This window comes from Limanda limanda, chromosome 13 (assembly GCF_963576545.1).
Source record: "Limanda limanda chromosome 13, fLimLim1.1, whole genome shotgun sequence".
Classification (NCBI taxonomy): Eukaryota; Metazoa; Chordata; class Actinopteri; order Pleuronectiformes; family Pleuronectidae; genus Limanda; species Limanda limanda.
This window is the reverse complement of record NC_083648.1, coordinates 6,971,263-6,984,844: the sequence shown is the minus strand read 5'-3', so window position 1 is coordinate 6,984,844 and position 13,582 is coordinate 6,971,263. Positions and strand designations below refer to the sequence as shown.

At 41.7% G+C, this 13,582-nt stretch overlaps 1 protein-coding gene across 1 annotated transcript in view; it reads right to left on the bottom strand.

The window, feature by feature from the left end:
* The window catches only part of LOC133018600 (rho GTPase-activating protein 29-like), a 32,235-nt gene extending 19,820 nt beyond the window's left edge, over positions 1-12,415 (bottom strand). The window contains exons 1-2 of the mRNA XM_061084997.1: positions 12,283-12,415; positions 10,263-10,618 (exon numbers count right to left, since the gene is read on the bottom strand). Coding sequence (XP_060940980.1) covers positions 10,263-10,554 — 292 coding nt within the window. The 5' untranslated portion in view covers positions 10,555-10,618; positions 12,283-12,415. The remainder of the gene's footprint in view (positions 1-10,262; positions 10,619-12,282) is intronic.
* Between the last annotated feature and the right edge of the window lie 1,167 nt (positions 12,416-13,582).

The window sequence follows — 13,582 nt, the reverse complement described above, 5'->3', positions numbered from 1 at the left end:
AAAAGTGTTCACTTCTGAGGAACCGACAATCCCTGGTGACCACATCTCCCAATTCATTTTGTCATCCGGACTTCTGCTTTTGTTTGCTCTTACTACAAATAATTACAGTTTCTTTCAATGGTTGCACCACACTCTCCGTTATATTTATATTTACTTCCCCATGAGATCATGTGGAATGAGTAGATCACATGCGTTACTCCCCCTGGCACGCTAATCTTAATAATATCCTCTCGTGTGTGTGTGTGGTGCGCGATGAGCCATTATTTTCAGATCTTGTAGTGTGTGCATGTTTGAGATTAGAGAGCAGATAATCTGCACAGTTTCTCTTCAAGTGTGTGATGCAAACGGTTTTCAAAAATCGGTTAGGATTCTTAAACTCCTGCAGTCTGAGCCGGGCTTTGGTCAAAGAAAAGTCTGCTAAGCTCACCTGCCTGGCACTAATGTTATCATAAGAGGATATTTCCCTTCAGTAACGTACACACACAGATCGGATGGGAGGCAGTGGCCCCCGGGTGCGTGATGTGTCAGATACATGGCGTTCTTGCTATTTATGCCCATGATGCATTGGGAGATGTTTCATCACCTCGCTTGTGTTTTCTTTTTTTAGTTGAAATGATTATTTTAGAGAGACACTACATCGAGCACTGTCATCATCGTTCTTCATCCAGGATGCTTCTCCCCACAGTGCGTGTGCTATTTTCACTCAATTTCATTCGAGGTTTGAAGAAGACCGATATAAACCTCAACAGAAACTCATCCAGAATTAGCCGCTCCTCTGCATGCTGAGTTTACGTTGTACATACCATCAATCTTTGCCAAAAAACTGCAGGTTTAAGTGGTGACTCAACTTCAACACAATACAGTAGCTCAAACATTTTCCCTTTAAATTAATGTCACCCTTTAAATTGCTCTGTGTGTGAGTGGGAGGGCATCCCATTGTGTTTTAACAAAGCTCATTGTGTGTCCGGCGCGGGGAGAGACCACTCTAATCCGAATCTTCAGGTGGCCTGATAGAGGTTACAGCCTCGGCTCCCCCCACTGATAACAACCGGCAATCAACTGGCCTGTCTGGACACGCGATCAGCTCGACATGAAACAAGCCTCAGCAGCTCTGGTGACACAGTGCTACTTGGGAAACAGCCGCAGGGCTTTACGGAGAGGCCAAGGAGGCCACATCTCCCCATCAGCATCCCTCCCCCTCTGTCTCTTTACTAGGAGGGGGTGGTGGATTAACACCCGAGGAGGCAGATTATTTTCAGATTTTCTTTTAGACGTGTCTGTCAAAGTCATACCAGGACGATGAGGTATTGTTTCCTGTCCAGAGACAGTCATCACCCCAAAATTGCTGCAGATGGAAACAGACACTTTTTGTCCTTTCCCAAGAGAAACCGGGACAGAACAAGATGAGCTCAGATGATCCTCAAGTCTCTTAAATAACAATCTTCATAGTCTATAAAATATATAAATTATATTTTTGATTTTGAATGTTTTGCATTTTCTCACTTCTATTTTCTCGAAGGTGTTGTTTTTATATAAACCATTACTTGTTTCTACCAAATTGCACTTTTTCCTTTTCATTAATGTAGTTTACATTCATGTTTTGTAAAATGAACAATTCATGGTAAAATAAATAGTGTTTTTGTATGTAGCACTGATGTAAACCTTCTTTGAACTAATCATGTACTGTGCTGCTGTAATGTAAAAGGAATATATAATTAAGCAGATGCTGTATTTTAAAAGACTCAAAAACGATGCTGTTACATTTGCCTCATAATGACAAAGTTTGAATCATTGTTTTTTTTATTCCAAAAAATATATTTCATGATGGTTAAAATTATTCTTTTTTGGATTGTGCACATGACTTTCCTGTTTGTTTGAGTGCATGTGAGCACAGTCGGTGGGAAATTAGGCTACTCAGATCACTGTTAAATCTGATGACGTATAGTTCCCTGTCCAGAAACAGTCATCACCTCAAAATTGCTGCGGATGGAAACAGACACTTTTTGTCCTTTCCCAAGAGAAACCGAAACAGAACAAGATGAGCTCAGATGATCCTCAAGTCTCTTAAATCACAATCCAGAAGGTCAGAAAACATGAAATACTAACGAACTGCCTGCATTGCTGAGCCGCCTGCAACCTGACCTGCGACAGGTGCAACTGTTTGGTCCGGAGTCCATCTGCAAACACTAATTTCCCCCTCATTCCAAACAAGCGCTGCATCGCTGGGTGCCTCACTGTGTTTCCCAGGCCTTGCTTGGAGACGGAGTGGGGCCCCAGACATCACACAGACAGTAAACAGCAGGCACTCCATAAACAGCTCCACGCTCTCGGCCTATTAGTGAACCACACTCTGTGGGGTCTGCGCTTCGCCGTCAGGCTAATTCCTCAACACTTCATTACATGTTTGGGGGGGGGGGGGGACTTCAGAGCAGGTGCAAAACCAGAGCGCATTGTTGAATCAACAGAGTCCATCGGGTGTCACAACATTAGAATATGAGATATAAAAGCTACTTAATATTAACGCCTTCCCAAACAATGCAAACCGTAGAGTTGAGAAACTTTCTATTTGGTTTCATTTTTATCAAATTTAACAATTAGAATTAAGGCTGTAATCTGTCTATTAAACAATTTGATTCCACAATAAAGCACGTACTTCTACCAAGTCTCAACAGTCCCAATAAATTCAACCAAGCCTTACACCTAAGCCATTGAAAAACAATGTTTTATTCATCATAGTATTAAGAAAGGGATTAGAAAGTTCCTGGATCCACTCCTTTGGTCTGAATCATGAAACAATTTACTGGGTTAATTCTCTATTTCTATGTGCCAACTTTTTTGTGGGAATCCCTTCAGTAGTTGTTTCAGTAATCCTGCTGAAAATAAACCAACCACAAACCAACCAACAAACAATGACAAACAAACAGGCGCACGGGGGGGGGGAAATATGACCTCCGTGTAGGAAAATAAGCAAATCACATTTTACCAGTGCCCTAGAGGACATTCAAATGATTTATTATGTCCCATCATATTTAATTTACTCGCATTTAACAAAAGAAAAAAGCAAAACCTCACATTCGATGAATTAATCAAATCGATTAATTGGCTAATTGACTTCTTTAAGAATCTGTGGGTGACTTCACCTCAACACATTGTTAGTTCGAGGTTTCATGAATTAATATCCAACCACCTGGATGAATGATGTCACCTGATACAGCATGGGAACATGTGCGAGTTTATTGGGCAAGAGAGGTGACTAACTCCTGCAGACATGTGAATCAGCTCCAAGAATTTGTTACGCCAAGTATTACTGGGTTTTTGTTGTGTCTCTTATCAGAGATGACTAACAAAAACAAAAAATACCTCTCCGCGTAGCATCACAATCCTCAGTTCCCTCCTTCGCCGGCCTGAGTTGTAAATTTCAGCAGGTCAGACCAATCGCCCGCGAGCGACATCCCCGTGCTAGCAGGAGCTCCAGCGGCCAATCCACCCCTCGCCATGACCAATCTCCTACACAAACATCTACAGCCCATAACCATAAATCCCACCCCAGGAAACACACCCCGACCGCAAGCCTGCACAAAAACATCCTTCGGCATCACAGGGGAAAGTTACAGCCCAACAAATCTCTCCTTTCTTTCTCCTAAGAGCAGCAGGCCATTAAAGCATTATGTGTTCGAATTGGGCTTTTCTCTCGACTGAAGGCACCACCCGCGAGTGGCCACTTCAGTTGGCACAGGGGCACTTGTGTGAGAAGGGTAGATATTTGTGGCACTAACTGCAGGATTTATTTTGCACAGGGTAGCGATGGCTTTTAATGGCGAGTAAACTGGGACTTTGAAATGGTTAAAACACAGCAGATTGCCTCGTTCTACAAGATAGGAAGCAGTCCAACATTACCTCTAATTACACTGGTAAATTACATAGATTCCAGGCTTTTTAAATTGACTCAAAGCAACTAAAATGTCCAATTCTCATTCCAACTGCAGTTTAAAGAGCGCTGAGCAGAGAGGAAAACAACTTCCTTGAAATCGTTATCAAGGTGACTGAATGTGTGAATTAACCTTTTTACCGAATACCACTCGAAGGGAAGAGTCGGCCCTTCTGACCACAACACAGAGCCTCTTCTGAACTGAGCAGAAAAGCCCATTTACGCCTCCTAACATCTGGCCTTAGTTGTTAGTGAGGAGAGGGTACAATTTATTCCCAGGCCAGAGTCAAGATAGTAGTTGCGGGTATTTAACGGCTCCGGGCTCCGTTTGGCAGTGATGGAAACATGACGCCCTGGTTGAGCACCTATTTCTCCAACATAGTACTGATACATGTCATGGATGGAAAGCTTGTTGAGTAAAGAAAGAGATTAAACAAAGTAACACTGTAAGATCCTCATGGGCCACACTGAATCTTTCTACTCAACAACCTTGTCCACTGCTCAGTGGCCTTTTGGTGTAAACTTGATATTAGAGCCTTTTGCTGTAGAACTCTGAACAATGCATTTTAACTGGAGTACAGCCAGATCTTATCAGAGTGTCACGATGACACATCAGTTGAAAGCAGCCACAGTTTCCCAGTGAAATGAGGCTCAACCAGACATGTTCCTCCTCGTGCACAGACTTCAACTGTTCCTCCTCGCCGGCACTACAATGTACCAAGAATGTTTTCTGTAGCATAATGGGAGGTAACGTGATCCAGAGTTTATCTGTGCTCAAACAAACTGCACAATGCACACCATACATTGAATAAACAACCTTTCCAGCTCACGCTCAGCTGTGTCGAGATGTTTGTTCTACCCTGAAGGGGAACTGTAAAAGGTTTTCTTCTTCTTTTCCACCTGTGGCTACCGGGATAGAGTACGCAAACCAGACTGTCTTGAGTAAAGAAACTTCAAGGATGTACAGTTTAAATTGGCGCCCTGATGTCGTCAAAGCAGAGGCCATTTAAAGTGTAAACCTCACCCTGACGAGCTCTGTAAGACTCTACACCATCCATAACTTAATAACCGCCGCACATTTCTCAAAACACATTCCTCAACTTTTTTTGGGCTTGAAAAGGAGGTCAAACCACTGAGATACTTGCAACAATGACATTTTTAACACATTGTGGGGAAAAAATTGATATTTTTGAAGAGAAATTTGCAGCTTTTTCATTCCGGCCTGGTCGCCACAATGAAAGAAAAACTAAGCTGTGAAATGGTGAAGTACAGAGCTTGTGCAACAGTGACATTTTGTAAAACCTCTTTCGTTGATAAGCAAAAGAACGAATTCCTCTAAGTAACAGTTCCTATATACTTCAAATGACTACAACACAAACGCTGCGATTGCCTCAGGGACAACTGTCCTCGCTTAAAATATCGAAAATGAAAGACAAACTTTGAGCAGATGATCACCTCAGCTGCAGTTATGACCACAAATCTAAACTTAATTCATTTAAAGAGACTCTCCGCAGTCAAATCTGCCTCACACCTACCATTAGTCTATTGAAGGCACTATAGCCACAAGTGAACATTTGTTCTAAAGGAATGCCGAGTATGCAGGAGAGTTGGGGGATGGGAGGGGGACAGCGGCTCGGCTGTGTGTGCAGAGGACTATTTTTCATCCTGATTAAAACCATTAACCGGGCTGTCTTCAGCTACACACGCTGAAATGAGAACTTCAGAAAATGGAAAATATCCTGACATTTTTATCACGTTTCTTTTTTATCGAGTTGGCCCTGAAAAGCAATAAAATTACCGCGCGTCTGCTATTACTATAAAACGCTTGTCATATCTTCACCTTCTGTTTTTAAATCTTATTTATTGAATGTCTTTTACACAATTATGAGTGTTTATCTTTGTATTCTTTTCAATCTTATGCCCTATTTAACTTGTTATGTTTGCACTTAGTAGCAGCTGTTTCAAAATGTTATAGATAAACAAAGTTATAAGGTAAAATAAAATTCTTAGTAAGATTGGGGTAATTGGAGCCCCGATGAGGGTGACACCACATGGAAGTGGTCAAAGATCATCTCAGGGTAACAGCCAGATGAGGACGGGGGTCACCTACTCTGTCAAAACTCACGCGGCCTAAAATTCCTCGACAGCTTTACAATGGCTGGGAAACAATTGTGTGACTAAGAGGCCAGATATGAGAGAAAGTGTAAATCTACACCACAATCTGAGCCCGGTGGATCTGCTGGTGTCAAGTTGAGGGTGTGAATGCGGTGGTTCTACTTTGCTCAGCTAAAAGGATGTCCGTCAAGTAAACATGCTCGTTTGCGATGCCTCCAGCTAAAAACTGGCGGGTGCTCAGTCGATGAACAATGAGGATCTTCCAAGCTAAATCCTCCGCAGGGTTTTCTCTGCACGAGGAGCTCCGTGACTCACAGAGACCGACCTGCTTCTCGGCACAAGGAATACAAGCCTGCTGCCAGATCTCAGCGGGGAGCACGCCTATCAGCGGAAAAAAGCATAATCTCGGTTTCACACAGTACTCCAGTGTCGGCCCTTTCCAAATATGAAAAGAACAACACCAGAGTTGGCATGTAGCGTAATAACCTCCTCCCCACTCACTACCTTGTTGCTGCAGCTTTACTTAACTTCATGAAAGCCTGAAGGGTCTTTTCCAGCAAAACACGCTGTAAATCACACATCAAACACTAAAGGCCGAGACTTAGTGCATGTAGGTATGCGTCTTCTGGCAAAGTCACAAGGTAAGACCTAACTTTTAACATTTAACAATTTCGATTTAGAGAATTCAATATTGGAAAAGCAATCATGCAATAATACCACGTATAAAACACCATAGATGTAAATAGCCTGCTAAATCAGTGGAAAGCAGACCTCTGACTGTTCTTTTTCCAGACCGTGTGACCTCCCTGACCTCCCAGACAAAAACAGAAAAGTCATTAATCACATCACACACATTTTGGATGTTAACTCACACACACACACAAAGAACAAGGAGTAGGCAGACGTACAGAGATTGACAAAATCCCTATCACTGTAAAAGATAAATAAATCACTTAATGTGGCTTTGGAAAAAGAAGATCACATGAACCTGTCTATATAAAAAAACTGCCTGCTAAAGAAAAACAATTTTAGGTGAGACTCAGCAGCTGTCTGAGAAACAACCGACAGGATTGTTCATATGCCAGCAAACGGGAGCCAGACTAATCTCCAACAATTCTCAGAGTGTAAAAGTAGATGGGAAACTGGAAACTGCTTAAGTAGTTTACACACACACACAAACAGACACACACACATGCACAAGAGCTCCAAACTGTCGCTCTCTAAATCCAATTTTAACATTCCCAGTTTGTTTGTGTGGTGTTGACTGGATCACGGTGTGTATTTAAAGCTGGGAGGACTACTGACAAAATAAATGTTCTTAAACCAGAGACATCTTCCACCACTCTTTGTTCTGAATCGTTTTTATTACCAATTAATTTGTCATGTTTAACTGGACAGTAAACCACAGAGTAGCAGCCTCTTCACAAAGCTGGATCACTTGCGTCAGTGACTCAAAGTAAAAAACAAACATCAAAAACAAAACCATCAATCTAGCTGACAAATAACTGAGTGACAGTGGGGGGGGGGGTCATATATATGTTATGATTTCATCCCCACCTGCTGAATGGGAGCCGTTGTACTCGGGGAGGCAAAATATCCCAAATGTTTTTGTGATGGCTCAGAACAACAGAGCGAGAGGCTCAGCCACAGAGGCCTCACTCCTCCAGCCAGAGGAATGGCTAAACAACTCACTCCCACTGCCAGACCTTCACACTGTAGGTACTAGAGTCTCTCAGCAGTTACAGTAGGAGCTGTAGTAGATGAACACTGGCCTTATCTAGTTATCCACTCAAGGAAAATAGTTTAGTCATTTGTACAACGGGAATGTGAAAGCATAATCAGAGATCTGCTCACATGAGAGAATGACCTGCCTTTATGAATGACATAAATAATACTTAAGGTTTGATTGATCGATTAGTTAATTTAGTATATTAAGTTGGACAAAGCATGACTTTGGGGATTGAGAAGCTGAGAACATTAAACCAAGCAAACTGTACCACCGCTCTAAATGTTTCATTAAAAAGTGAAAACCTACGTTTTAAAACAAGCAACCGGGGTTGGCTGTCCAGAACAATGAACTCAACAAGTTTTTAGATTGTATCTTTCTTGCTTTGAGGTTTTCTTTATCAAATTCATCACATTGGTTTGTCATGTTTCCATCCCTGATGATCAGAGCTGATTCGAACCTGTGTCTATACTGCAGAGCCATGTGTGTATTCACAGAAGCCCGACCCAGCATCTTCAGCAGTGTCTGAGGCCTTTCTGTTGTTGGTAGTGAAACATCGCTAATATTTTATAAAGTCAAAGCACAGCGAGTAAAAGACAGATTCACTGGTAATGAAAGAAACAGTGGCTGCACACGAACAACAACACACAGTGAGATATCATCAGTCCAACGCTGAGTGTGCAACTGTGTGGGTTAAGTGTTTCCTCATGTCTTGCAAACAACCGCTGGGCCATCAAGAACCAAGTGAGAACAACAAAGAGAGACACCAGCGTCAGCTCTGATGTCGGCTCCACTTGTGCACTTGTGTGTAGCGGTGTGTGGCTGAGTGTAGTTGTTGAAGACACCAGCAGCACCACAAGCACGTCTGCACGTTCGCAGGGAGGCGCTTATCACACGATAACTCTGACACTCCACAGGTTGTCTGTCACAAACTCTGGTGCTTTAGTTATCTGTAACGTAACACAACAACACACACAGCCTTCCTGGACATTTTATCCAGAGCAAGTGAGTCACAAAAAGCAACAAAGCAGATGACACCGCTGTTGTGCTTCGCTAACACTGATTACACAACCATGCTCACTGTAACACTGTTTAAAAATGCTTGAGGTGTGTTGTACATTTGCATTTGTCATTCCTGTCGGCGACAAGTCACACAAACAACATTCATTCATCAACATTCATTCCCTGATGTACAATGGAATTTGCTGGTGGAGAATTTCAGCAATCTGCATCATTGGTAAATATCAGGGTTTAGTGTCAGCGCCTCAGTTCAAAGAACAATGGATCCTTTCTGAAGAAATGGTCGACAAATACACGTGGAGAAAATGCATTGCAGTAGAGATAGAGACAAGTTCTCCACTGACAGTGGCCTCTTCGGACCAAAGGGTAACGTAACTGATTGACGCTTTTGATTTTAAAAGCTCTTACTCAACTGGAAAAAGTCAAACTCTCATGTTCTTATCGGGGTTTGGATAACGCTGCTTCTGTTGAAACTTCTTCTAGCTAGCAAACTGAGGTAGAAGTAGGCAAGGGGAAAGTGAGCACTTCCTTAGAATACACACAGATTTCTGTACTCAACTTTTTGTGTTACAAGTAGGGTTGCAAAGGGGCGGAGAAGTTTCCGGTAAATTTCAGGAAACTTTCAGGAAACTTTCCATGTGAAGTTAAGCTCGGGAATTAAAAAAAAAAAAAAAAAAACTACACAAATTAAACGCTGAGCAATAAAAACATCATTCGAAACTCTATTTTAAAGATGTATGGAATGCAGCACAACCCTCCACTGTGCATTCTTCCATCACATGCACAGATAACTCCCAGCATCCTTCACTCTACAGCAGAGCTATTGAGGCCTGCTGTAGTGAGCAGGACTAGTCAGGTAAGTTTCGATGTTATTACTGGGGAAAATATATTAGCATGCTGATTGAGGATTGTTCATCTGTTCATCTAGCCTATTTCCATTAATTTATCCATCAATTGTAAAATATTTTTACAGACGATTCCAATTGTTTGCCTAACTATTTATATCTCTGGCATTGCATTAGTGTTTTTTTACAAACTTTTTTCTCATCTTACTCTACAGAACAATGCCACGTGCACTATCTCATGTGTGGAGACATTTCACCCCATCCAATGTAGAAGGAAAGGCTGTGTACATTAGCAAATACTGTGCAAAGACCTATGTTAAGAATGACGAACGATGCAGAAGCATATAGTCAAGTGCCCAAAGTTTCCTCAGGGCTCAAATCAGCCTATGACACAACAAAATGTTTATATTTATGTCTGTATATGACAAGGTAAATACAGTTAGTATAAATTACCTCCAACATTTCTAGTTTATTCCCATTAATTCCTGTATATTCCCGTTAATTCCCATGGAAAGTTTCCAAGTTTGAATATTCCCAGAATTTTGCAACCCTAGTTACCAGTTCCTTTAGATTAATTTCCTTTTCCGCCAGTGTGTCGTTTTCCTGTGTTTCACTTTCCTGAACTCACCTCTGCACTGGAAAGCGTCCTTGAGGCTGAGCAGCACGTCGGCGAACCCTCGCACGTCGTTCACCAGCTGCATCACGTACTCCGGGTCCACGCCCGGCGCCCCCACCAGCCGGGACGACAGCCCCATGCTGCTCAGAGGGTTGGGGGTCCTGGAGCTGCGGCCCCCCGCGTCCAAGGTCTTGGTGGACCGGGACGACAGGGACCCCGTGTGGGACTTGGGAAGGTGTCGTGGCCGAGCCGGGGCTTGCATGGTCCCGAGACCACCGCTGCTGCTGCTGCTCTTCCGGAGCATCACAGCAGCCAGTGCAGCTGCCGGCCCCCCTTCTATGGGGAGGACGGCTCTGATCCCTGGACGGCTGGAAGAAGGAGACAATGATGGGTGAGAAGGATGTGTGTGATTGTATCTCTGTCCAAAACTATGTAAGACCTGTTGGATGTGTGACAAGTGAACTGTTGAACCAGTGTCCTACGGCTGGAGGATATGATCTCTGTCAAGATAGAGATGTTAATATGAGTCAATACTGATAATTAGCACAATAAATGTCCCATTAACATATCTTAAATGTTTAAAGTCTGATTTGTAGGTTTAACTGAGTGGAGTTTGTGGTTTTAAACTTCTTTATGAGCAGCGAATAACACTTTGAATCATTTTACAAATCTGAGATCGATCAATAATATGCTGTATCTTGTAGAATGTATTCCGTCACGCAGCAGGAAGCACGACAGCTCCAATGGGGAAGTTAGTCACCGAATTAACCGACATGAGCAGAACTAGGTGGGTTAGCGGTTAGAAATGGCAGCTATGATATATTTTCGGTCGACTGCCTAGCCGTAGTGTCCGATCATCTAAATTATATGAAATGTTTGTTTCTTTACCCTAGAATGGGATAGTTATATTTAAAAACTTTACACCTGGAGCGGGTCCTCTCTACGGAGCAGGAAGCAGGAAGTTAGTCACCAAATTAACCGACATTAGCGGAATTAGGTGGGTTAGAGGTTAGAAATGGCGGCTATGATACATTTTCGGTCTATTGCCTAGCCGTAGTGTCCGATCATCTAAATTATATGAAATACTTGTTTCTTTACCCTAGAATAGGATAGTTATATTTAAAAACTTTACACCTGGAGCGGGTCCTCTCTACGGAGCAGGAAGCAGGAAGTTAGTCACCAAATTAACCGACATTAGCGGAATTAGGTGGGTTAGAGGTTAGAAATGGCGGCTATGATACATTTTCGGTCGATTGCCTAGCCGTAGTGTTCGATCATCAAAATTATATGAAATACTTGTTTCTTTACCCTAGAATGGAATAGTTATGTTTAAAAACTTTACACCTGGAGCGGGTCCTCTCTACGGAGCAGGAAGCAAGTCACCGAATTAACCGACATTAGCGGAATTAGGTGGGTTAGAGGTTAGAAATGGCGGCTATGATACATTTTCGGTCAATTGACAAGCCGTAGGGTGCGATCATCTAAATTATACGAATTGTTGGATTCTTTACCCCAGAATGGGCCCGATATACGGAGGCCGCCATGTTTTTTTTTTTTTGCAGTTTCGAGTTTTTATGACAGTTAAAGGTTTGGAAGGGGGAGGGAGGGGTGATGGGCATTCAGCTGCAATATGACACCTCACCAATAGATGTCACTAACTCCCACACACTGCACCTTTAAACTTTTCTCAAAGTCTTTGAATGATCTCAACTCTGCAGTGATGGGACTAAACATTTTTTTTACGTGAAACGCGTTGTAACGTTGAGCAAAAGCCTAGCTGCTAGCTAGCGTAGTTTAACGCCATGTTTGATGCTTAATAACGGGGAGAAGTCAGTCAATCAAAACTACAGCGATACTTTTTTCACATAAAAACCAAACTAAGTTAAAATCACAGCAGGTTTCCACGATAATGAAAACTTACGCTAGCTCAACGTTTGTGTTTGCGCAGAGTTTAGAGAAGTGATGCTGCGGTGGAGACGCATCGGACCCGGGTCATAAACACAAGAGAGAAGAAGAAGCTGTTTAAACTCACCTGCTCGGAGGTTTCCTGACATAATGGCGGCGACTCCCGAACACTTGGTCTAAGCTCGTCCGAGGAACGACGACATTACGGTTCCAGCGCTGACGCGGCGGCGAGGAGGAGGAAAGTTGTCCGGCTCGCAGGCTCCGTTCCCCGGGAAGAGAAGAAGAAGATTCACCGCAACTCTCCGCTCGCTCGGAGTTTAGCATTCGCTGCGTCACATGACCTGCCAGACGCGGTCTGATTGGATAGAGCTAAGGTGCCTTCACGTACCATCGAACGTTTTGCAACTATGATCCAATTCCTCACATAAATAAAGATCAGAAAAACACCTTTACTCGAGCTGCAGGAGTTTTATATTTAATTCATGTGATATTAAACTGCATATGTATTACAAATATGCGTTTTCAAGATGCATACTGTCGTTTTTGTTACACTTTGTCAACTGAATTGTGATTCTTCCGATTGCCCATGAATCTGCTGAGGCGTTTATTTTAAGGGTTACATCAAATATGGCCTCAGTTGTATTTATAATCAGGTGAGTAAATTTAAATGTCAAAGTTACCACCTTTGTTTGGCAAATGTGCAAAATCTTATTTATATATTTTAATAAATCTGGTGAGATTTCTAAAGTTCAGTAAATGTGTACAAAAAAAGGTTAAAACGTCTTTACTGCAGCCTTCTTAAAAAAGACCTTAATATGTAACTTTAATTATTTTTTCTCTCCTTTGCTTTTATTCTTTATATGTATATTACATTTTTGTTTCTTATTTTTATATGATTTTATATATATACTTGAAGTCCTTGTATGTGTTAACCTTCTTGGCAATAAAACCAGATTCTAATGTTCCTTAAAATATGTTTTCTTAAATGAATTACATTTTAACCTGTTTCTAATTTATAAAGCTGCTTTTGTTGATATTATTTATCTATGTTGTATATAAAGCACTTGCAGCTGCATTTCTTGTATGAAAGGTACTTTACAAATAACGTTTTCTATTATTATTATTTGGTAAAAGCTTTGACAGCAACAAAGATAATTCAAAGTACAAGTTTTCCTGATTTTAAAGTATGTTTTCAAAAAACTTTAAAAAAAATGCACCAGTAGCCTCTGATGTATAGTTTAAATGTTTATCGTCTTTAGCCCTTTTATTCATACACTTGTAGATTCGCTTTTTGTCTTTTCTCAAGTATTACATAACGACCATATACAAATGTTCTTATCTGATGAATTATCATTAATAATGCTTGTAGTAGTAGTAATGGTACTTGTACTCAAAATACTAGTACCTTGGAATAAGACTAAATCAAA